The 25436-nt window shown below is 36.9% G+C and overlaps 1 protein-coding gene across 1 annotated transcript; it reads right to left on the reverse strand.

Annotated features, from left to right (window-relative positions):
* Positions 1-10142: 10142 nt before the first annotated feature.
* On the reverse strand, positions 10143-25424 carry LOC117332958 (corrinoid adenosyltransferase-like). Its single transcript, XM_033892048.1, has 9 exons — positions 25319-25424; positions 19312-19370; positions 18407-18500; positions 17385-17442; positions 14807-14879; positions 13312-13409; positions 12901-12965; positions 10918-10977; positions 10143-10674 (listed from the first exon to the last, which is right to left on the reverse strand). The coding sequence occupies exons 1-9, from the start codon at positions 25384-25386 to the stop codon at positions 10572-10574; spliced, it is 678 nt and encodes a 225-aa protein (XP_033747939.1). The 5' UTR covers positions 25387-25424; the 3' UTR covers positions 10143-10571.
* Positions 25425-25436: the final 12 nt, after the last annotated feature.

A 25436-nucleotide genomic window follows, 5' to 3' on the forward strand; every position in this document is an offset into this window, starting at 1 on the left:
GTCATGTAGCATGCTGGGGTGAAGGGCTGCCAAGTTTGTTAAAATAAATGACCTTGAACTTTATTAAGGTCACAGGTCATGAAACAATGTATTTATTGATAGCCTAAAGACACTGAGATCTGATATTAGGCCAAAAGAATGCTGGAATGAAGGACTTGTAGAAAAATGTATTCACATGAATTAGCCAAGTCTACTCTGATATATATGATTAAAGTGGCAATCAGCATAGTATCTGCAGAAATGACCTAGATCAACTTCAAAGCTGCTGTAGAGCCAGGTGAGTGATACAGGCCCATTGGACATGTTGTTAGCTTTAAAAGTGAGTGCATTATGGAAGTATAACATATTGTCTTTACTTTCACAAGAGGCCCAGAAGGCCTGTATCGCTCACCTTGTTTCAAGAGATATGAAACAAGAATGATGCTTAAGTATATTTGTCACTGGTATTGCTATGTTAATATATCATAAGCATTTTATATGGGTATATGAACATTGCTTTTATTGTAATTCTAAAAAGTCAATTTAGCCAAATTGATCCCTTTTGGCCCAGCCCCTCAGCCCTTCGGGGGATTCAGCCCCACCATTTGTACAATTTTGAATCCCCACCCCATAGGGATGCTTCCAGGCAAATTTGAGCGATTTCCATAGCTTAGTTTCAAAGAAGAAGTTGTTAATGTCAATTTATCGAAATTGACCCCTTCTGGCTCAGCCCCCAGAAGGGTCAGCCCTGTCATTTGTACAATTTTCAATCCCTACCCCAAGGGGGTGCAACCAGGCAAATATGAGCGATATCCATTGCTTAGTTTCAGATGAGAAGTCGTTTATATCAATTTAGCTAAATTGACCCCTTTTGGCCCTGCCCCTAAGACCCCCAGGGGGTCAGCCTCATCATTTCTACAATTTTGAGTCCCCACCCCATAGGGATGCTTTTGACCAAATTTGGTCAAGTTCCGATCTGTGGTTATGAAGAAGTCAATTGTTGATGGACGGACGGACGGCCGACAGACGGACGCCACGGTATGGCATAGGCTCACCTTGGTCCTTCAGACCAGGTGAGCTACTAATACGACAGCTTCACTCACCAAAATTAATCTAATATCAAGTCATAAACATCTTCAGTCACCCTGGAGTATCATTAAGGACCAAAAAAACAGACATTTATTCATTTGGACGCTAATATCATTACTCCATCACTCGTAAAATCCTCCTTCATTTCATCAAAGGAATTGTTTCGTTTTTATGATCTCCCACCAATAAATGCGCCTTTATTTACTTGCTATAGTACATAATATGATGTACTCAAGGTAGTCAGATGACCATTAAGTCCATTGGGCCTCATTGTTCTTAATTATGTTAATGTATACAAAGGATCACTGGATAGCTGGTGAGTGATACAGGCCCCTTGGACCTTTGTTCATTTTACATATATGCTACTACAGCCTAATACAGCCGTACAGTTGACAAGAAATGAAAGGAAAATGAGTAAGTTTATTAAAGGGATTATGTACAGAGTGAAAGGAGAGTCTGGGTTAGAATGAAAAGGGAGGAGGAGTCTGATCTAGCTATCTAACCTATGATGTTATTAAATTTAGAAGGTCAATCTGAAGGTGTTTCCCAGATCTGAACACTGCCATGCAGGTAGTGGAGAGTAAGATTAATTGTACAGTAGCAACTACCTTTAATTTGGAATCTTATCTCTTCTTTATAACAACTGTGTTACTCCTTAGGTCTCCATTGACATTACTACGGATACCTCACTCTTGACTTTTAGTTGATCATTCAGCAGTTTTTTCCAAAAAGATTTAAACTTCAGCTAAAAAAGGATTTATTTCAGCTTAAGTCAAAAAGATTTCAACTGAAGATTAAAAAAACTTTTTTATTTCAACTTAAGCTAAAAAAAAACTTTATTTCAACTTAAGTCAAAATGATTTCAGCTTATGCTGAAATGGCTTTCATTTCAACTTAAGTCAAAAAGATTTCAGCTTAAGCTAAAAAAACCTTTTAATTCAACTTAAGTCAAAAAGATTTCAGCTTAAGGTTAAAAAAAAGTTTATTTCAGCTTAAGTCAAAAAGATTTCAGCTTAAGCTAAAAAAAACTTTATTTCAACTTAAGTCAAAAAGATTTAAACTTAACCTAAAAAGAAAATTTACTTCAATTTAAGTCCAAATGACCATAGTAAGGCCCCCCCCCCCCCCCCCCCCCCCCCCTTCACTTCCAATACCTTTACAATACTTTGATCTTTTTCACCAAACTTTTTATAAGTTTACTTCAATAATAAAGTATTTACAATATTAGTTTGGGGAAGATCATTGCAAGCTAGGGCAGGTTGGGGTCACTTTACCATGACCATAATGAAAAAACAAAATTTTTTTTACCTGTTTTTTGTGATTGACTTTTTTTTCACAAAATACTTTAAAAAAAACTCAATTCCTTAAACTATCCATCATAACAAAACTAGATTTGTCTAAGAAAAGTTTTTGATGTGATCATGTATGTGTGATATGGTAGTGTAATAAGTAAAATTGATCAATATATATTAATCAGTTTTACTTACTACACTACTGTATCCATAATGAAATAAAATCGTTTACCCTTTTTTCTTAATAAAACTTAATTCCTTAATCTTTACATCATAACAAATCTAAATTGGCCCGACATAATTGACATTGATGTGAGTTAATAAGGAGGGGGGTCGCTTTCCCCCCCACTCCTCACATGACTCTGAATCCACCACTGAAGACGGACCTGTGTGGGGTACGGATAAAAGCCCCACATTAGCCCCTAGGACAAAAGCCTCTTCACACTAATCAAAAAGAGGACAAAAGCACCTTCATAAAATATATATACATATTTTTTTATATTGATTTTTTTTTAAAATTCAATATATGTTTTTAGCAATGATTATATTAAGTTCAATAAAGTGCCGTCGGGTGTCAACTTTTTCATTTAAACAACTTCTTCTCAATAACCAAGAGGCCCAGGGACTTGATATTGGGCCTGTGGCATGCTGGGTGAAGGGCTACCAAGTGTGTTCAAATGAATGACATTGATCTACATTCAAGGTCACAGGGGTGAAATATTTTTTAAATCTTGTGATAGCCAAGAGTCACCAAGACCCGATATTAGGCCAATAATATGCATTGAATAAATTTGTTATCAGCATAGTATCTGTAGAAATGACCTCAATCATTTGCTGTAGAACCAGGTGAGCGATACAGGCCCATTGGGCCTCTTGTTCATTGATGTTGTATTCTCCTGAAAAGAAATATATTATTAATGGCTTCATGTGTATCAACAGTGAAATGTCTATGTTTGCACAGGTATGAATTTGTTTCCTTTAGCTACCTGGTAAGTCGAAATCATTTGGACTTAAATTGAAATAAATTTTCTTTTAGCTTAAGTTTAAATCTTTTTGACTTATATATAAGTTGAAATAAAGTTTTTTTTAGCTTAAGTTGAATTCTTTTTGACTCAAGTTGAAATAAAAGGTTTTTTTAAAGCTTAAGCTGAAATCTTTTTGACTCCAGTTGAAATGAAAGGTTTTTTTAAGCTTAAGCTTAAATCTTTTTGACTTAAGTTGAAATAAAAGCTTTTTTTTAGCTTAAGTTGAAATAAAAGCTTTTTTAGCTTCAGCTGAAATCTTTTTAACTTAAGTGGAAATAAACCTTTTTTTTTTTTAGCTTAAGCTGAAATCTTTTTGACTTAAGTTGAAATAAACCTTTTTTAGCTTAAGCTGAAATCTTTTTGACTTAAGTTGAAATAAAGGTTTTTTTTTTAGCTTAAGTTGAAATCTTTTTAACTTAAGTGGAAATAAACCTTTTTTAGCTTAAGCTGAAATCTTTTTGACTTAAGTTGAAATAAAGGTTTTTTTTTAGCTTAAGCTGAAATCTTTTTGACTTAGGTTGAAATAAAAGCTTTTTTAGCTTAAGCTGAAATCTTTTTGACTTAAGCTGAAATAAAACCTTTTTTTAGCTGAAGTTTAAATCTTTTTGGAAAAAACTGCTGAATGATCAACTAAAAAGTGTGAGGTAGTGTCAAGGGAGACCTAAGGAGTAACACAGTTGTTATAAAGAAGAGATAAGATTCCAAATTAAAGGTAGATGCTACTGTACAATTAATCTTACTCTCCACTACCTGCATGGCAGTGTTCAGATCTGGGAAACACATTCTAAATTTAATAACATCATAGGTTAGATAGCTAGATCAGACTCCTCCTCCCTTTTCATTCTAACCCAGACTATCCTTTCACTCTGTACATAATCCCTTTAGTATACTCATTGTCCTTTCATTTCTTGTCAACTGTAAGGCTGTATTAGGCTGTAGTAGCATATGTAAAATGAACAAGGGTCCAATGGGCCTGTATCACTCACCAGCTATCCAGTGATCCTTTGTATACATTAACATAATTAAAAACAAGAGGCCCAATGGCCTTAATGGTCATCTGACTACCTTGAGTACATCATATTATGAACTATAGCAAGTAAATAAAGGGGCATTTACTGGTGGGAGACCAGAAAGATGAAACAATTCCTTTGGTGAAATGAAGGAGGATTTTACGAGTGATGGAGTAATGATATTAGCGTCCAAATGCATAAATGTCTGTTATTTTGGTCCTTAATGATACTCCAGGGTGACTGAAGATGTTTATGACTTGATATTTGAGGAATTTTGGTGAGTGAAGCTGTCGTATTAGTAGCTCACCTGGTCTGAAGGACTAAGGTGAGCTTATGCCATACCGTGCCGTCCGTCGTCCGTCCGTGCCGTCCGTCTGTCAATCAACAATTGACTTCTTCATAACCACAGATCGGAATTTGACGAAATTTGGTCAAAAGCATCCCTATGGGGTGGGGACTCAAAATTGTAGAAATGATGAGGCTGACCCCCTGGGGGTCTTAGGGGCAGGGCCAAAAGGGGTCAATTTGGCTAAATTGATATAAACGACTTCATCCTCTGAAACTAAGCAATGGATATTGCTCATATTTGCCTGGTTGCACCCTTTGGGGTAGGGATTCAAAATTGTACAAATGACAGGGCTGACCCTTCTGGGGGCTGAGCCAGAAGGGGTCAATTTCGATAAATTGACATTAACAACTTCTTCTTTGAAACTAAGCAATGGATATTGCTCAAATTTGCCTGGAAGCATCCCTATGGGGTGGGGATTCATAATTGTACAAATGGTGGGGCTGAACCCCCCGGAGGGCTGAGGGGCGGGGTCAAAAGGGATCAATTTGGCTAAATTGACATTTTTAGAATTACAATAAAAGCAATGTTCATATACCCATATAAAATGCTTATAATATATTAACATAGCAATACCAGTGACAAATATACTTAAGCATCATTCTTGTTTCATATCTCGTGAAACAAGGTGAGCGATACAGGCCCTTTGGGCCTCTTGTGAAAAGTAAAGACAATATGTTATACTTCCATGATGCACTCACTTTTAAAGCTAACAACATGCCCAATGGGCCTGTATCACTCACCTGGCTCTACAGCAGCTTTGAAGTTGATCTAGGTCATTTCTGCAGATACTATGCTGATTGCCACTTTAATCATATATATCAGAGTAGACTTGGCTAATTCATGTGAATACATTTTTCTACAAGTCCTTCATTCCAGCATTCTTTTGGCCTAATATCAGATCTCAGTGTCTTTTGGCTATCAATAAATACATTGTTTCATGACCTGTGACCTTTAATAACGTTCAAGGTCATTTATTTGAACAAACTTGGCAGCCCTTCACCCCAGCATGCTACATGACCAATATGAAGTCCCTGTGCCTCTTGGTTATTTTGAGAAGTAGTTGTTAAAAGAGTTTAAACTATTTGACCCCTGTGACCTTGATTGAAACTTGGTAGCCCTTCATCCCAGCATGCTACAGGCCCAGTATTAGGTCTCTGGACCTTTTGGTTATTGAGAAGAAGTTGTTAAAATGGAAATGTTGACGCCGGACGGATGAACGGACAGTATAATAAGCTCACTTGTCCTTCATGCAGGTGACCTAATAAATACCACTACCTATCTAATTAAAATCTAGATGGTCATTCTCACAATGTTACATGAACATCCAACAACATCGCATAAGGGGTCATGTCAGGGTGACCTGTGTTACCTCAATATTTCACTTTCAGGTCAAACTGACAATTTTTCGATGTCATCGATCTCATCCATTCGTCACATCATGCATCTAAAGCTAACCATTTCGGTACAGCATGAGTATTGTTATGCTTTCTAGGATGAAATAACTTGAAACAGATTGAGAGATTATGCAAGCCATGCACTTCTTTTTTATATACGGCACATTGTAATATATAAATACAAATGTACTTTAAATGCTGCGAGCTTTGTTTGCTTTACATACAGATGACAATGACACAGAATCACGGCAAAATATTTTGGCTCACCTCTGTGAGTGGCCTTCTGTATTATTTTATTAAAATTAACATAAAAACACATATAAAGTTTTAAAAAGCAAAGGTGAGCGGCAAAATTACACCAAAATGAGCGGTATGTTTGCATAATGATCATCCGCCACCTGCTGAAAAAAGTTTATTTCAACTTAAGTTAAAAAGATTTTGACTTAAGTTAAAAAAAACCTGTCAACTTAAGTCGAAATCTTTTCAGCTTAAGCTAAAATAATACATAATGCAAAAAGATGTTTTTCAACTTAAGTCAAAATCTTTTTAGCTTAAGTCAAAATCTTTTTAGCTTAAGTCAAAAAACTTTTTACCTTAAGCTATTATGTATTAAATATCAAAACGGCTTACCATATGTTGTGTATGAGCAGTGTGCGGCTTTAGATAAGTAGTAGCTTCATTCTGGGTTCTATGGGGCTGTATCAAAGGATGTTTAAAATTGAGTATTACTATTGTGGGCTAATCATATTTGTTATTTTTCTTTTAAGAGGATATGATGATTTTGTAACATGTATGATCGAAAAGTTGATGTCTATGTCCTTTTGTTATGGAAAATTTACGGAAATGAGTTGAATCGAATTAATTGGTATACCTATTACCACCAATGGCTGCTTTATTTCATAAAGTTACCGACGAGCTGATCAATAATTCCTTGTAGAGAAATACTTCCATTTCATTGCACCATAGGTCTTATCAATTTCTATTGCCATCATAAAACTATTTACTTACATCCTCACGCAATTGTAACGGAACATATAGACATGGATTGACGTCGGCGTCTGCGCTTTGGAAATAACTCAAGGTGTCAACAGTTAGCACGATCTTAGCCTGACCCTAACACTCGTCTTATTGTTTGTTCTTTTAATTTGGATTGCTCAAGATCTAAAGGTTTCATATCTGTATCTGGCGTTGCAGCCATTTCCGTTTCATAATTGCCCGTTTCGTTGCGATGATTTCCATTTTCTGAAGATCAAACATACATCAAACGTATTTGAGTTTAAAGTAGATATTCTCATCCATTAATGTCTATTTTCTCAAGTCATCTTGATAAAAACTCCGCACATACACGTCTTTTCAGTTCCATTTATATAAATTCAATTTTATACCGATAGGCAATGTTTGATGCCATTAACTAAATTTTCCTGTTTTCGATGAGAGTTTTCAAATAACTTTTCGATGAGAGTTTTCAAAGTTATTTAACGGTTTATGGTCTATTTTAACGACAAATTCGGCCTGATGGGGAAAGTGATCGAGCTCTTATAATGCATAGTGTTTGCATATATTTTCTTTCAATAGTAGACCAACGATACCGAGTCTCGTTCAGTTTATGTTGCAGATCATATGTGGAACGTTCACATTTGGATTGATAATATAATCAGTTTCAAAATTTACTGACGTCCAGATATGCTGAAGGGAGTATAGCTGTTCAGTTGTCCTTGACATAATCAAATGCTTCTTGACATGATATCAGCAATTTCTTAATCCGTGATACGACTCATCCAACCTTCTTGATCTACATGTAGCTATATGGATGTATCAATGTTAGCTTGTAGCTCGTCATGTTGAGTCCGTCGTGAGTTCGAGGCCCGGTCAGGGCACGAGTCAAAAAGTTGTCTTCCTTCGTCATTTGTGTTGCAAAGTTACATATATATAAATAAGACGGCATCTTTGTTGTCCAATCACGTGATTCCATATCTGGCAAAACACCGGCCCTATACCCCCGTCATTTTCTCCACCCAGGAGAGACTATCCATGATGGCTTTTGTAATCTTCGCATCATTACTGCTTCCACGAAAAGGCCCAGAATGTAACCACCAGACCACGGTAGGAGGTTTTCTCCAGCTGGTGATCAGAACTCTTAGGAATAATGATATATGTACCGTGAAGTATGACAGTCGCCAGCTTGCCAAACATTGCTTCGGAGAACATTGTGTTGTATTCCAGAATGTTTTCTCTTGTAAGATGTTCACGTCCAAGGAACAATGAACAATATATATATCTAATGCTTTTACTATGGAATTGAATGTTTTCGACATACTGGAAACTGACCTGTTAAAAAAGAGTTGAATACTATTTCTATGATTGTCCGTCTTTACTTTTACCGGAAAACAGTAGTGCATCCTCGTGGTTTGGAGTGTAAATGCCAGAGTCAATAGGGGGCGCTTAATGTAAAAGAATTTATAGAAACTGTGGTCTTGTCCAACCTGTCCAGGCTTTACCATCTGACAAAGAAGGAGAAACGCAGAGTAAAGGGAGACTATGGGATAGGGGATATATTGCTGTAGGAATTGTTCAGCCACTATCGGCCATGTAATATATCTTACATATTGTATTTAACGTCTTAATTATAATTAACAGCGATGGTCATTTAACGACATGTTAGCATTATTTGTATGTGCATTATACTTATATATTAGGAAAGGCACATACATGTATACATTAAGGTTTGGAGTTAAACAGGGTGTTCTGTTATGTCCACTATCGATCAACAAGTCATTGAGATGACACATATCTAAGCCCAAAATCAACACTTTGCACAGATGGTAAAGTTTTGATCTTTGGGCAGGATTAGGGTAAGTGATAAAGCGTCCTATACCCTAAATTATTTTAAATGGACTGAATATGGAAGACATTCAAAATGTCGTTTATTCACAAAATAATGACTTTTTTTAAACAAAATGCTTGGAAAATGAATATTGTCAACGGTAAACTTTCTGTTTTCGTATTTTGTTTATGATTCAAACTTTCCTATTTCACTAAAACAAAACAATATTTTGATCTGTTTTGTGACAATCTACGTTCTTATTTCAGTAATTTAGTTACGTAATCAGTTAATTAGGCAAGTGGTTCATCGATTAATCTGGGTTTAATGTATAGCCTAGGGAACCAACTATGATGGCACAAAGTAATTCATTGATAATTATAAGTGGTCTCCAATTGTAAACAATTTTAGGCCAATCCTTAAGGGATTTTAACATTACTGGAGATACTACCTTTATAAAATCAAGTGTAGATGTTATGTAATCAAAGTATAACTGTGGTTAATGTCTTATTTTATCAGAGATGAAAATGGACTAAGGGCAAAAAGACTGAAAATTAGATTACTCAATCTTTTCAATGGGAAAAATTACAAGTTTACATTACACTGATATTCTCAAAAAGGCTGAAATCAGGCCAATCGGCTGAACATTTTCATCTCTATTTTATTCGGTGTGTTAAGTCATGAATTTTGATATGGTTTTCCTGATTCAGACGAGTAGTATGTAATAGTTTGTGTGGTTTTTTAAAATTTTGTATCATCAAACCCATATCTCTTCCGGAAATAAAGCCCTCGGTCATTAATTTTCATATGTTGATATGACCATGTATCGACCTTATCAAAATGCTATATTTTTATAAAATATTATTGATTTTATTAGACATGTAACGGCTCCTTCTTCGAAATTCATATACATAATCGTATACCTCTCATTATAAATCCTTGTAACAGAAATGTCCTATTCATTAACAGAAATACATTTACTGGTTGTGTGTATGTTGACATCCAGTTGAATGAATTTTACAATCACGTTTTAGCTCTCAAATGCCCATAATGTATACATGTATTATGCAATCGGTACTGAATTGCACGCCTTAGTATCTTTTCTTTCTGTATGACAGGGCTCATCACAAAAATTGTACAAATTCGCGAAGCCAGCCAGAGAATAGATCCATCAAAACACTGCTAATCTTTTTTGGTTTTTATTTCACCAGTCACCGAATCACTTTGGAAAAAAACCATCACCAAAGTAAATCTCTCTAGCCACAAGGATATGATAATTTGTGTATTTAAACCTACATGTACCTTAGTGCACGGGGCATGTCTAGTCTTTAGACCATACGGGACATGCCCCTTTGCCTAGTGTGTATACACAATGCCATAAGATTTGGGAGGCTAGATTAAAATTCGGTAAATATTACACCCCGATGTTCATTATATAGAGAAGGATGGAAAGCACTATGTGACAAACACCTGACCATGCACTCCTTCGTTTCTCCACACAATATACAAAAATAAATAAATCTGTCATTATGATCCAGCCACAACAAATCATAAACACTGATACACGTGGTAGTTATTGGCGACCAATCAGAATAGCTGTTACATGTTATTTTCACTTGTCTGTCTCAGCAGGATATATTCGTCTGTATATAACTTCCTCCCTTCCTTCCTTCTTAGCTGAATATCTGGCAACAGTGAAGAGGAAATCACTCAGTCTGTAAGGAGGAAAGTTAAGTGTTGAAATGTATATATATGCTGAATTATAACGATATAAACTTGAAAAGTGTCTAAATGATTAAAAACAATCACAAGAAATAAATGCATTACGTTTAAAAAAATCATGCTACTGCCCTACTAATTAGTTATTCTATTATTTTATTGAGATATAACTTTGACATATTTGGTCATATCATTGACTAATAACCTACTTACATGTACTGTGCGATATACAGACCTACCTATTGAGGTATTGTAGTGGTTCTGCATCCATTTCACCACTCTTTACCAGAGGTGTCACACTGAAATATTACAGTTGAAATATTTTTTCCTTAATCCTGCCCTCGCAATAGTCATACCACACATATATGATAAAAGAAAATCTAACCACACACCTAGTCCCGTCCCACCATTGTTGAGATGATGAGCTGATGACTTTTCATTAATCCCAATTTTGAGGAAAGATTTATATGCACATATATATATGAAAATGAAAAATGAAAATGACTTGACTCAAGATCTTGAAGCAAGGATTCCAAGTGTTCTGCAGTGATCATCATTGCTAGTTAACGGGTTGGCGGATCGTAACGAAGAGGTGTGGTAAACTCTGATTTCCCTCTTATTACCTGCCTTTCCAGTTGTTAACTCGCCTGTGATCCACCCCCCCTCTCCTATTACTTGCCCCTCCTTAATTGGTCTCTGTCCCTCTCTTCCTACAATATCCCCTTTCCCTCCTATCATCTGCCCCTCCCCCTCCTTAATCTGTCTCTGCCCCTCTTCTGTGATCTATTCCTCTCCCTCATATTATTGGCCCTTCCCTCATCCTTGATCTGACTCTGCCCCTCTCTTCCTGCCCCTCTCCCTCATATTATTGGCCCTTCCCCCATCCTTGATCTGACTCTGCCCCTCTCTTCCTGCCCCTCTCCTGGTATTATTTGCCCTTCCCCCATCCTTGATCTGACTCTGCCCCTCTCTTCCTGCCCCTCTCACTGGTATTATTTGCCCTTCCCCCTTCCTTGATCTGACTCTGCCCCTCTCCCTGGTATTATTGGCCCTTCCCCCATCCTTGATCTGTCTCTGCCCCTCTCTTCCTGCCCCTCTCCCTTGTGTTATTGGCCCTTTAATCATCCTTGATCTGTCTCTGCCCCTCTCTTCCTGCCCCTCTCCCTTGTGTTATTGGCCCTTCCCCCATCCTTGATCTGACTCTGCCCCTCTCTTCCTGCCCCTCTCCCTCATATTATTGGCCCTTCCCCCATCCTTGATCTGACTCTGCCCCTCTCCCTGGTATTATTGGCCCTTCCTTCATCCTTGATCTGTCTCTGCCCCTCTCTTCCTGCCCCTCTCCCTTGTGTTATTGGCCCTTCCCCCATCCTTGATCTGTCTCTGCCCCTCTCTTCCTGTTCCTCTCCCTTGTGTTATTGGCCCTTACTTCATCCTTGATCTGTCTCTGCCCCTCTCTTCCTGTTCCTCTCCCTGGTATTATTGGCCCTTCCCCCATCCTTGATCTGTCTCTGCCCTCTCTTCCTGCCCCTCTCCCTTGTGTTATTGGCCCTTCCTTCATCCTTGATCTGTCTCTGCCCCTCTCTTCCTGCCCCTCTCCCTTGTGTTATTGGCCCTTCCTTCATCCTTGATCTGTCTCTGCCCCTCTCCCTGGTATTATTGGCCCTTACTTCATCCTTGATCTGTCTCTGCCCCTCTCTTCCTGTTCCTCTCCCTCGTATTATTTGCCCTTCCTTCATCCTTGATCTGTCTCTGCCCCTCTCTTCCTGTTCCTCTCCCTCGTATTATTGGCCCTTCCCCCATCATTGACCTATCTCTGCCCCTCTCCTACTGTGACCCCTGCCCCTCTTTTCATATGCCCCTATACTTGACATGTCTCTACCCGTCTCCTACTGTGACACTCTCTTTTCCCCAATTAAACGTGAAAATATATAGGGTCACCGGTCTGACAAAGTGGATTTTCCCCAGATACTCCGGTTTTATACCACAGTAAGACCCCTCGCGCCCTTCTCTCGGGCCAAGCAAGATTGAATAGTATCAGTTGAAATAACTTGTTTCACAATTGTTGTTAAATAAAGTTGATATCAACTATATTTGCAACACTTATTAGATTATACTGATTTAGCACAACTATATGATGTAGGCAAGAGGCAATTAAATGGCCATAATTAATAAACTTTGAGAGTAGATGTGATTTAATTCTTATCAATGTCATGATAACTTACTGTCGTTCTGCCCTGCGACAAATGGATCTTGCTAGATGTAGTGAAGATGAAGATTTGCCACCAGACTGTTAAGAGATGGTAATCGTGTTAGTGATATTTTCTATTAAGAATATTGATATCTAAGCGTCGTCGTTTTCATAACACTAGAGGAAAAAATTCTACTTAGTTGAAGTGATGATTTATGATGAGCTTTGTAAAAGACAGCTTTTCTTGGTTGGTGTACCACTATTATTATGCAAATTTTGTAATGCTTATTTGCAAAATATCATTACATAATCTATTTTGCAACTTTTGTAATGCTTAATTGCAAAATATCATTACATAATCATTCTAATTGATACAAAGATGTGGTATAAACGAGTATACATATCTTCATCCGCTGCATGGTAAGAAACAATTTACAAAACTTACAGGAATGATGAAGTTTTCTAAGGGCGGCAACTCTGCTGTATAATCATCAATCAATCTTTCCAAGTCTGTCACAAGCTCTGCATTAAAACGCGTCATCTCTGACAAAAAAGGATACGACACTAGTGCAAGCTACTGTATGAAAGTAAGGTAAAATATACCGAATAAATACAAGAGGTCCATGGACCTGTATCTCTCATCTGCTACGTATACCATATATATAGCTACTCAGCTGAATACCTCTTCAGACATTACAACAGACTCTGTTACCCTTCAACCCCGACATTCCTGGCCCATGCCATGAGTCTATATCGGTTGCTTACTTAGACATAAATTATTACACACATTTGACACCTGGGTAAACATTTAAAGCTGGATGGACGGACAATAGACAATTGCACCACGGCATCAACTCACTTGTCCAAATACTGAGAAACTACAAGAGGCTCGATGTGATTAAATAGAAATAACAAAGTATTGTTTGCTTGTTATATCACTGCTCTATCAATACAGCAAGCAGTAATTTAATAAAGAAATGAAAAATAAATAAAAGTAATAAATAAAATGATCACATAGCACTAGCAGAGACATATATAGAGAGATTCGCAGCTCTCTATTTGCCCTTATATCAACGTGGTGGCCCCTGACCTTCCCACAATCCTTTGCGGTCGCTCGGTTCAGTCTTCACTAGACGCCATATTGGAGAAAACTTGAAAACCAGACACATAATTATCGATAATTTCTATTTGAAATCATCACCAAGATCCAATTATGTGCTTTAATTTTATTAATACCAAAGTGCAGAAGTGTCATCAATATGAAATATATCACAATTTGCTGTCCAAGTGTTTGTATTTTGAGTATGAAAATCAAGCACACCGCAGGAAAGATCGGCGGGAATCTCCAATTTTCGAAAAGTCCTTATGGGGTTTTCGAGAATACGGATAAATGACAACAATGTGCATGATAAACAAGACCACATTCCATAAGTATGATAGTTTTTGGTTAATGTGGTAACTTTTGTAGTGGCCTAGATAAAACGATGTGCTTTTTGTGTGCGTTTAAAATTGACAATGTTTTGGTCTGACGTAATGGCGGCTTGTCGAATAGGACCCAATGGATTTTCGAAAATACGGATTAATGACAACAGTGTGCATGATCAATAAGACTATATCCCATAAGTATGATAGTTTTTGGTTAATGTGGTAACTTTTGTAGGTGCCAAAATAAAACGATGTGCTTTTTGTGTGTGTTTAAAATGACGATGTTTTGGTCTGACGTAATGGCGGATTAACCAGAACATGTCGAATAAGTTCCAGTACATCGATACACACATGCGCAAAGCCCTGATTTACCTGTGCTCGCGTGTGTTTGATAGGGGACAGGGCGCTCTCGATAAGGGATATGCTTGAGTGGTCATGAATAAAGGGAGCCACCACTTGTACGGGGAAATAGTGATGTTACTTATCTCTCTATATATGTCTCTGGTATCACATACTTAAATGGGAGTCTCGAGCAGAAGACAAAGGTGTAGCCACACAAGATCCTATATCCTGTAACACACACTGGATCTGTAATAAAAATACATACGCAATTTAAATATTTGAATTACAGGGAAGTGATCCAATACATATTCTATGAAATATCGTGCATGCTTATTCCTTTGATGGTATTTTCTGACAGCAATAATGTATAGAAACTTCAGTATTTTTTTTCAGCTCAGAGGAAAAAATAAGAAAGTTGTGTGATTTTTTTCCCTTGAGGAGATACCTGTTTATGTACATTAAAGTATTTGAGCGTGGAGAATGCAAACAAAGGTTACACAAGGAGTGTTTGTTGGATGTGGTATTCATATCACTCGAATTGGTTACTTTTTAGAGCTACACAAACAAAGCGACTAACATCTGAAGTAACACAATATACCTATCAGCTCTCTATAAACCTATCAGCTCTCTATAAACCTATCAGCTCTCTATATACCTATCAGCTCTCTATAAACCTATCAGCTCTCTATATACCTATCAGCTCTCTATAAACCTATCAGCTCTCTATATACCTATCAGCTCTCTATATACCTATCAGCTCTCTATAAACCTATTAGCTCTCTATATACCTATCAGCTCTCTATAAACCTATTAGCTCTCTATATACCTATCAGCTCTCTAAAAACAGCTCTCTATAAACCTATCAGCTCTCTATAAACCTATCAGCTCTCTATAAATCTATCAGCTCTCTATAAACACCTATCAGCTCTCTATAAACCTATCAGCTCTCTATAAACCTATCAGCTCTCTATAAACCTATTAGCTCTCTATATACCTATCAGCTCTCTATAAACCTATCAGCTCTCTATAAACCTATCAGCTCTCTATAAACAACTCTCTATATACCTATCAGCTCTCTATAAACCTATCAGCTCTCTATATATCTATCAGCTCTCTATAAACATATCAGCTCTCTATATACCTATCAGCTCTCTATAAACAACTCTATATAAACCTATCAGCTCTCTATATACCTAGCGGCTCTCTATAAACCTATCAGCTCTCTATAAACAGATCTCTATAAACCTATTAGCTCTCTATAAACCTATCAGCTCTCTATTAACATATCAGCTCTCTATAAACCTATCAGCTCTCTATAAACCTATCAGCTCTCTATAAACCTATCAGCTCTCTATAAGCCTACCAGCTCTCTATAAACCTATCAGCTCTCTATAAACCTATCAGCTCTCTATATATCTATCAGTTCTCTATAAACCTATCAGCTCTCTATAAACAACTCTCTATAAACCTATTAGCTCTCTATAAACCTATCAGCTCTCTATAAACCTATCAGCTTTCTATATACCTATCAGCTCTCTATATACCTATCAGCTCTCTATAAACCTATTAGCTCTCTATATACCTATCAGCTCTCTATAAACCTATCAGCTCTCTATAAACCTATTAGCTCTCTATAAACCTATCAGCTCTCTATAAATAGAGGATATCTAACAGTGTCTCCAGTAATACCAAATATATTTCACGAGTGGGGCTAATATTTTGATATTTTTCACGAGTGCGCAGCACGAGTGAAAAATATCAAAATATTAGCCCCACTCGTGAAATATATTTGGTATTACTGAAGACACTGTTAGATATTCTGTTTATTACATTTTTTATCAACGAAAACCCTACCCCGTATGCTAACTGGGACTACAGCGATAATTTGTAAACAAAAACAGTAGTTTCCCCTGTCCAGGTGCTGACATATATGTCGGGCTTTCTGATTGGTCAATTATTTTGGTATTTTCTAATCTTGAATTTGATTGGTCAAATCAGCAAAAGTGATATTTTTCACTAGTGAAAAATATGATATTCTTCACTAGTGAAAAATATCACTTTTATAGAATGAATAATTTTTGATATTTCACTAGTAAAAATGTAATAAACAACTCTCTATAAACCTATTAGCTCTCTATAAACCTATCAGCTCTCTATATACCTATCAGCTCTCTTGGTAGCCCTTCATCCCAGCATGCTACAGGCCCAATATCAAGTCCCTGGGCCTCTTGGTTATTGAGAAGAAGTCGTTTGAAGATTATAGCCTATTTGACCCATGTGACCTTGAATGAAGGTCAAGGTCAATTATTTGAACAAACTTGGTAGCCCTTCACCCCAGTATGCTACAGGCCCAATATGAAGTTCCTGGGCCTCTTGGTTATTGAGAAGAAGTTGTTTAAATGAAAAAGTTGACGCCGGACGGCTGGACGACGGACGCCGCACCATGGCATAAGCTCACTTGCCCTTCGGGCAGGTGAGCTAAAAATTGAAGAGGATAGAGTTGTTGATGAAAAAAGAATAAAATTCAGAGCAGTTTTTTTTTGCTGCATAATGCTTAAATGTGTCTTCGTGATGTTCGGCCCATTTACATACATTTGTATATTGTAGTTAAGTGAAAATTCTAACAAATGCTGTTTACTCTCTTATAAACATACACTGTTCTTTGAGTGCAGATTTATGTATGGACCTCCGGGCTTATTACATGAAGAATATGTCATATTTTGCACCAGTCTATACTGTGAATTTACTTACCTGTTCTAGCTCTGATATGACTGGTATGTTAGCTTCTTTGCAGAATTCAGCAGCCAGTCTGAAATTTATTAACAAATCTTTTTTTCTCTCATGCAATTTTGCCTGTTTTGATACAGCACAGTAAATAAAGGCATAATTTTCACAAAACATATGTTTATATATTTGTTTGAATTACAGCATAAGACAGGAGGAAAGGAAAGAAAACGTGTTTATTGCATTTTTGCCAGTGAAATAAAGAAATTTATCAAATTAATAAAACTGATTTTTTCACTGCAGCTATGAGCAGTGAAAATATAAGATTTTGCAGTGAAAATATAAGTTTTGCAGTGAAAATATAAGTTTCGCAGTGAAAATATAAGTTTTCCTTTTTTGACCAATCAGAGCGGACCTTTGTATTCACCTCGTTGAAACTTGCCGATTGTTCCAGTCGAAGCAGAGAAAGATAAATTGGTTATTTTGCTGTATTTCTGAAATATTCTGACAAGTTTTTGCAGATTCTCCGATAACAGCAAAAAACACATAAATTGCGCTGATCAGTCCTTTCATAAAGGCGCCGTCAAGTTGACGGGAAGTAACGTCACAAAGAGATGACATCATTACTGTTTCCCGCACTTTTTGACACTATTAATTTTTCAATGTTTTCAATTTTGTTTTTAAGTATATGAAATGCAATAAAAAAAAATTGAATAGTTTCCCGTTAAATATAACATACCGGGTATATTAAACGGGAAACCATTCAATATCCTCTATGTAATATGCGAGGGGAAGTAATGTAAGGGCTTTGCTTTATAGTTTGTAGAATAGTCTGTTATGACAGATGTTATTAAATTGTCCTTACAAATCACACCCAGATATACCATTACAGGGAGTAGTTATGATATACAGATATAACAGTATAAAGTTTCACAAATTTAGAAGTTGTCCGATAAGAAAGAAAGAAAGAAATCCATCTGTCCGTCCATACAGACAGACTTGGGCGAAAACCCTAACTTCGTTGTGAATGTATGGTAAATACGACTTACCCAATAGCACACGAGAGCTCATCTGTAGATCCCAATGCTTCAAAGATTGCATCACTTTTTGGTCGCCTTTCTCCGGTGTAAGTGGATGATAAACCTTTCATAACGGGAGATTTTGATATAAAATAAAAGTTAAACAAGGCATCAGACGATACGATAACGAATCCTCTGGCACCAAAACATCAATCACTAATGATAGAAAAGTAGAAAAGGGATCCCAAAGGGTATTTGGGGAGGGGAAGACTTCTTTCTTTCCACGGGGGCGGTCGGTGGTGGTGGGGGGTGTTGATATCTGTATTTTTATTTTGTTATATACACTGCTGAAGAATTACCTCTCATTATCTTATCATAATACAAGGATAAGTGACAAAACAAGAAAATAACAAAATGTGAATATCATGAATAGACTCTTTATTCTAGAAATTTACCCAATAGACGAAGGAATATGATTTTATGACTTTGTAGACTAGTACGAATATTTTACAAAACTGGAAGGCCAACATCTATTGTATATACGGTATATGTTTGAATATTTTATAGGTAATATCAGAAGTCAAATATTAACAGCTTTGCTGTTGCCCTGTCCCTTTTTTTTCGTCAAAATGGCCGCCATCTCAACAGGAAGTAGACTTTTTAGGCGATGCCTTCATATCTAAATCTGAGCCATTTCATGCTTTCACAATATGTGCAGCATTTTTAAGTTGCCCGGTCCACTAGAAGGTAATTAAAATTCCTTCTAGTATTACACCTAAGCAAGAGGCAACTGTATACTAGCTGTACCTATGTATAGTACTCAATATACCACACACAAGGAAAATTGTCTGAGACTAGCTCAAAAATACTTTTACCCAAAATTCAGTTAGCTATCATATCTTTTTTCAGTTAACTGAAGGCCTTCCAAAACTTACCTTTATCACCAGTTTTTGTATATATTTTGGGATATTTCTTTCCTTCATTTTTCCGAGCTCTAAAAAAATAACAAATTGTCTTTATTAGATGTACACACACATAGTGTATGATAGATGCTTTGTATTAAAATCAATATTTTGGAGGAACATAGGTTCAAATGAAAACAACGGAAATAAGCACAATTTGTTCTACATTATAATATGCATGTACAAGTGTATTGCAGTGTACACGAACAACAGAATCATGCGAATTGTACAATATCATTACATTTGTATATACATATCACGTTCTTGTCACATGTATATTCGTTTATTATTGTTGAAGACAGACAACAGATTCTTGTGAAAGTTTAGTTCAGAGATCTGATTCAGTCCGAGTAGTACCATTGTGAGTACTGTCCAAAATCAACTCAAACTACCAAAACGTATCCCAAATTACCCAAAACCTACCAAAACTTATCCCAAATTACTCAAAATCTACCAAAACTTATCCCAAATTACACAAAACCTACCAAAAACTTATCCCAAATTACCCAAAACCTACCAAAACCTCACCAAAACCTACCCAAAACTACACAATACCTACCTCATGTTACCAAATACCAACCAAAAACTTACCAAAACCTTACCAAAACTTCCTCAAAACCTACAAAAAACTACACAATACCTACCCTACCAACCAAAACCTTATCCCAAATTACCCAATACCTACCAAAAACTTATCCCAAATTACCCAATACCTACCAAAAACTTATCCCAAGTTACCCAATACCTACCAAAAACTTATCCCAAATTACCCAATACCTACCAAAACCTTATCCCAAATTACCCAATACCTACCAAAAACTTATCCCAAATTACCCAATAACAACCAAAAACTTACCCCAAGTTACCAAAATACTACCCAAAACTGCACAAAAAAATATACCTCAAACTTCCAAAAGCCAATGCAAAACTACCTTTGTTAAGTTTGAGAAATTTCAAGATATCTTAAGAGTATGTTGTAGGGGCATTTTTTTATTATTGAAATATCTGCCATATTTGTGCAATATAAATTATATAAAATACACAGCAGCCTTTTTCATTTCAAAAGAGCATCAATGATTATACTTTTATAAAGTCAAATCAGATCAAACAAATAGCGTCGGTAGCGACCTCAAAATATACTGCTGAAGTACAGTATGTTTCTCTTTCATTATGTTTATTTATTTGTAAAAAATTACTCCTTTCCTCATATATAAACTCTGAAAAGAGTGACAGCAGTTCTGAACCTCAAATAAAAATGCTTTTAAAGGCGATTGTTTCCTGAGTTACGTATGACTTTTCATTTTAAAATATTTTATTGCAAAAGTATTGCACACAACTTGTCAAAACTTACCACATGCATTTTCTTTAAGACACATGAATACAGAAATACTCGATCAGACAATTTACGCAATATGTGATTACTTATAGATTTATCACATATAGTTAAACAGGTTGCTTTTGTTAATGCGATTGAAACTATTGCAATAGCATTTATATATCTGCTGGTATCATCTGTATTCCTACGTTTACAAACAAGCATTAAGTCAAAACATGTACATATACGCAAGAATATAAATAAATAAAAACGCCCCTTTGCACCAACAAATGTTTTTTCGGGGAAATGCTACAATATCATCTTCATTTATTTTTAGAAAACTAAACATGAACTTGCTGATAAGAACATGTTAGATATCATGTATTCAAATCAAGAAATTACATTTTTGAATACATTAAGAACGGGAGATAACGAGATATACCAGAGGGATCTTGGCGCCCACCATTGAATGATCCATATCAGTCAAATAAAAGACTGATCTTTTCTCTTTTCCCCCTTCTTTCAAAACATTTAATAACTTAATATAACACGATATATCAGGAGCAACCTGCAATAGTCAAAATCCAAGATGGCCGCCTGTGGGCCATGTTGTTTTCCGATCGGTTCCAAAATGCAATATGCATAACTAGGGACCAAAGGAAACGTACATATGCAATTTGAGAAAGATCACTTTTGTACTCTCTGAGAAATAGCGATAAGAACCTTCAATTGTCAAAATTCAAGATGGCCACCTGTTGGCCATGTTGTTTTCCGATTGGTCCCAAAATACAATATGAACAACAAGGAACCAAGGGAAACTTAAATATGAAATCTAAGAAAGATCCCTTCACAATTTTCCGAGAAACAGCGATAAGAAACTTCAATTATCAAAATCCAAGATTGGAGCCTGTCGGCCATGTTGTCTTCCGATCGGTCCCAAATGCAATTTGCACAACTAGGTACTAAGGGAAACTTGCATATGAAATTTGAGAAAGATCCCTGAGTACTTTCTGATAAATAGCGATAACAGGAATTGATACCGAGGGACGACCGGACAATGGACCACGGATGCAGGGCGATTTGAACAATGTGATGGATTTTGAGTAAAAACATGTTCTTTTTAAATTAAGCCATATTTTCTGAAGGTCAAAAATACAACTTCCATTTTGCATTGAAATGTATATACTTGGTTTTATTAATACACAGGGACCGAAACCTTCACTTATAACCAACTAAAGTGAAATTTCTACTTTCAAAATGGCCTTCATGTTCCCTGTTAACCACAAGTATCAAATTAAATATTCTTGCAACTGCCTTATTAATTGTCTGACAAGAACGGTACATGGTAGATTTACGTTGGTTACACCTTAAACCACCTAATGTGTTGGTCTACAACATAGTTCTAATTGTGGACCATACCTAAATACCTGGAAGATAACAGTTGGTAGCGAAATTTACATTACTTGAGGTTTGTCTCAATCTAATTTGGTATGCAAAGGCTTACTAGTTTCCACCTACAAGTAATATAGGATACTGGCTATAGGGCACATACACATACATATAGTGCCAATAGATCCAGATCTCGTAGTTACCATAACCACCGAGGTGCTCACTGATGTAGCCAGCTGCTACTGGTATTTGGTATGTGTCTTAGAATATGAGAATTTATGTCAAATTTTCAAAAGTCACAATTATCCACAGTCGCATCTAGTTTGACAAATAGCGGCTTGGCCTTTATAGTCCGATCTGACTTGTTTTTCACAAGCTGAGCTAAGATGTTGTGAACACTAATACGTGCTTTCAATTTGCCAGCCAGTGCACTATCCATTGAGTCTCGCTCTGGTGTTCTAACATATATGGGTCCAAGGATACCATAGTGTCAGGCTGTTACTATTCTAACGAGTGCCTCAATGGCATCAAGGAACTGATTGGAGGCAAGTTGTGTTTTGAGAAAACAGCCATTGCTTAAATCGTCCGTGATATGACTCCAATACCCATCTGGCTTTAGTTATGGATCTCTCAAGATGAGCTTTTAGATCTTCATATTTGGTCTGTCAAGGTTTTAGATCAGACGGCATCCTTGTTGTCAAACCATGTGATTCTGATTGTTTGGTTTGTTTTTGTTTAACATCCTAATAACAGCCAGGGTCATTTAAGGACGTGCCAGGTCTAGAGGTGGAGGAAAGCCGAAGTACCCGGAGAAAAACCACCGGCCTACAGTCAGTACCTGGCAACTGCCCCACGTAGGTTTCGAACTCGCAACCCAGAAGTGGAGGGCTAGTGATAAAGTGTCTGGACACCTTAACCACTCAGCCACCGCAGCCCCTGAACCGTGATTCTGAATCTGGCAAAACACCCCTTAACCCTAATCAACATTATCATCTTTCTCACGCTAGGACAAACTTGTTTTTGACTGACCGACCAACCAAATTCAAAATCTGGGATAGCGACCTGCTCCACTTATAGTTTGGTCGTAAGAAAAACAATAATCAGCCGATCTTTTCTTAAGAATTGATCAAACCAATCGGACAATGACACCCGTAATCTCTCGCACCCGACCGATATCTTCAGGATACCGATTTCGACGAGATTTGCACTTGATAGGATAACTTAATTTGAACACCTCAGCGACCTTCATACCGACCATATATATAAAACTTTTCGTTTGTTTTGGTTTGTTTTTGTTTAACGTCCTATTAACAGCCAGGGTCATTTATAAGGACGTGCCAGGTTTTGTAGGTGGAGGAAAGCTGGAGTACCTGGAGAAAAATCACCGGCCTACGGTCAGTACCTGGCAACTGCCCCACGTAGGTTTCGAACTCGCAACCCAGTGGTGGAGGGCTAGTGATAAAGTGTTGGTACACCTTAACCACTCGGCCACCGTTATATATAACAACTACTGGGAGCAAGTCAATAGTCATAACTGTGTAAACAAGTATACCATGCAACATATACAAAGGTGGAAATCGGGAAGGTCATCACCTTATTCGACGGGAAAGCGGTCGATGGAAAAGGAATAACCGAAAATCTTAAATATGCTAGTACAAGTCTTCTTACCGTTCTATTTACAGCAATACAGCATCATCGGAAAAAACTTTGAAATAATTCATCTGCAAAGGTACATCAATGTCATTAAAGGAAAAGTCAATGAAATGTAAAAGGATTTATTTCCAATAATGTCTGCTAATAATGCGACAATTCTACAGACAGACACTGGCAGTACCCTCTGCGCAGCCTTCCTGATGCCTCAAAGGCATCTGAAGTAGTGTGGCACAACTCCATGTTACGCCACCTCTACCAATAGGGCCTCCGGTGTACTGTTTGGCTTCTTATGTAAGACTGGTATAACAACCCCAAACCTTGCATCAAAGAGAAAGGCAACATCTCAGAACAGTAATGTGTTCATCAGAGTGGTTGCCTGTCTCAACGGTGTACCAGATGTTAATAAACTCATTCTTTGACCTCTTGGAGAAAAATGATATAGGACTTAAGATAGGGATGATACAAGTCAAATGAAGTAGGAAGCTTTCATTTGCATGGAAAATTGGTATAGACAGGGTTGAAACTAAATGAATATGGGTCTGTAATGACTGCAGTTACTGAACAAAAGCTGCCACAACAGACAATGAAAGCAAAATAACAATCAATAAAATAACATCAGCAATAGCTGATTTAAATGAAGAAATAGAGTCTGAAGAGATAATATTGTTAGGGAGAAGGATCCAATCTTTGATTGTCGGAGGAAAGAATGATTCTTTCCTGACGGACATTAGGATACTGAAGGGGATTATGTTGAAAAATAACAATATGTCTGGCAAAATCCAAAGCCTTCAATACGACCCTCACAACTTATCAATCACTGAATCAGCCCTTGCTACATGTACAGTACATGTACATTATATTAATGTAAAAGTAGGAGAAATTTGTAAGCACATAATAATATATCAGTGTGCAGTTATGGTTCATCTCACCTTATTTCGGCCTCCATATTTGTTTATTCATTCGGAACCTATAGTTACAGTAAGTGTTCCGAGTAACTTTCCGCGGGAATCTGCACGTGCAGATTGTCGCAATCTGGCTAAATAACTCGAGGATTTTCAATAGTCAGACAGTCTTACACAAAGTCTTCGTTCGACTGGTATGACTCGCCTCTCTCTCCTTCTCTATAGGTTTAGTGTTAGTTAGGGCATCATGTAGTCAGTTGTTTAACAACCTAGGATAGATTAGTATTTAGTTGGGCCGTAGGTTTGTCGTGACCATGTAGGGTTTTAACACTAATTTTATATATCGTCCGTCGTCTATTCAGTAGGATTATCCCGAGTAGCCATTAGTTATATTTAGGTGTGTGAGCGATGTACGTGTGTGGGTGGAATACCTGTTGAATTTACTGTGATATATAAAACAGTACTTTACATTTGTTGAGTTAATAAATTATACGTTGATCTTTATATCTGAGTCTGCGTTTCATTTGTCATATGCTTCTCGTTGTCAAATTCTAAGACTCCAATGGGCCCGAGATCCCCGAACCTGGGTTAGGTTTCTAGTACAGAAACCGTGACTTTTACATTAATATACAGCTCTAGTTCAATTAAATCCTGTACATTTCCTCAATATGATAGTAACAACATCAACTTATATTGTCATAAATGATATAAATATACTCACGCTAACAGTTTTGAATATGTAGTTAGGCTCCTAGATGCATGCCAACATACTTTCATAATTCGTGACATGTTTTATTTTTAAGGTTAATAATAAAACGAAAGTAACCGGAAGTCTAATT

Source organism: Pecten maximus, chromosome 8 (assembly GCF_902652985.1).
Source record: "Pecten maximus chromosome 8, xPecMax1.1, whole genome shotgun sequence".
In the NCBI taxonomy this organism is placed as follows: Eukaryota; Metazoa; Mollusca; class Bivalvia; order Pectinida; family Pectinidae; genus Pecten; species Pecten maximus.

Excerpts from the sequence above, each read along its gene's own strand:
- LOC117332958 (XM_033892048.1), bottom strand. The coding sequence starts at position 25,386 with ATGTCACGAATTATGAAAGTATGTTGGCATGCATCTAGGAGCCTAACT. Across the intron at positions 17,443-18,406 it reads GAGCTCTCGTGTGCTATTGG|ACTGGCTGCTGAATTCTGCA; the intron begins GTAAGTCGTATT and ends AATAAATTTCAG. Across the intron at positions 10,978-12,900 it reads TGTCGCAGGGCAGAACGACA|TGTGACACCTCTGGTAAAGA; the intron begins GTAAGTTATCAT and ends GTAATATTTCAG.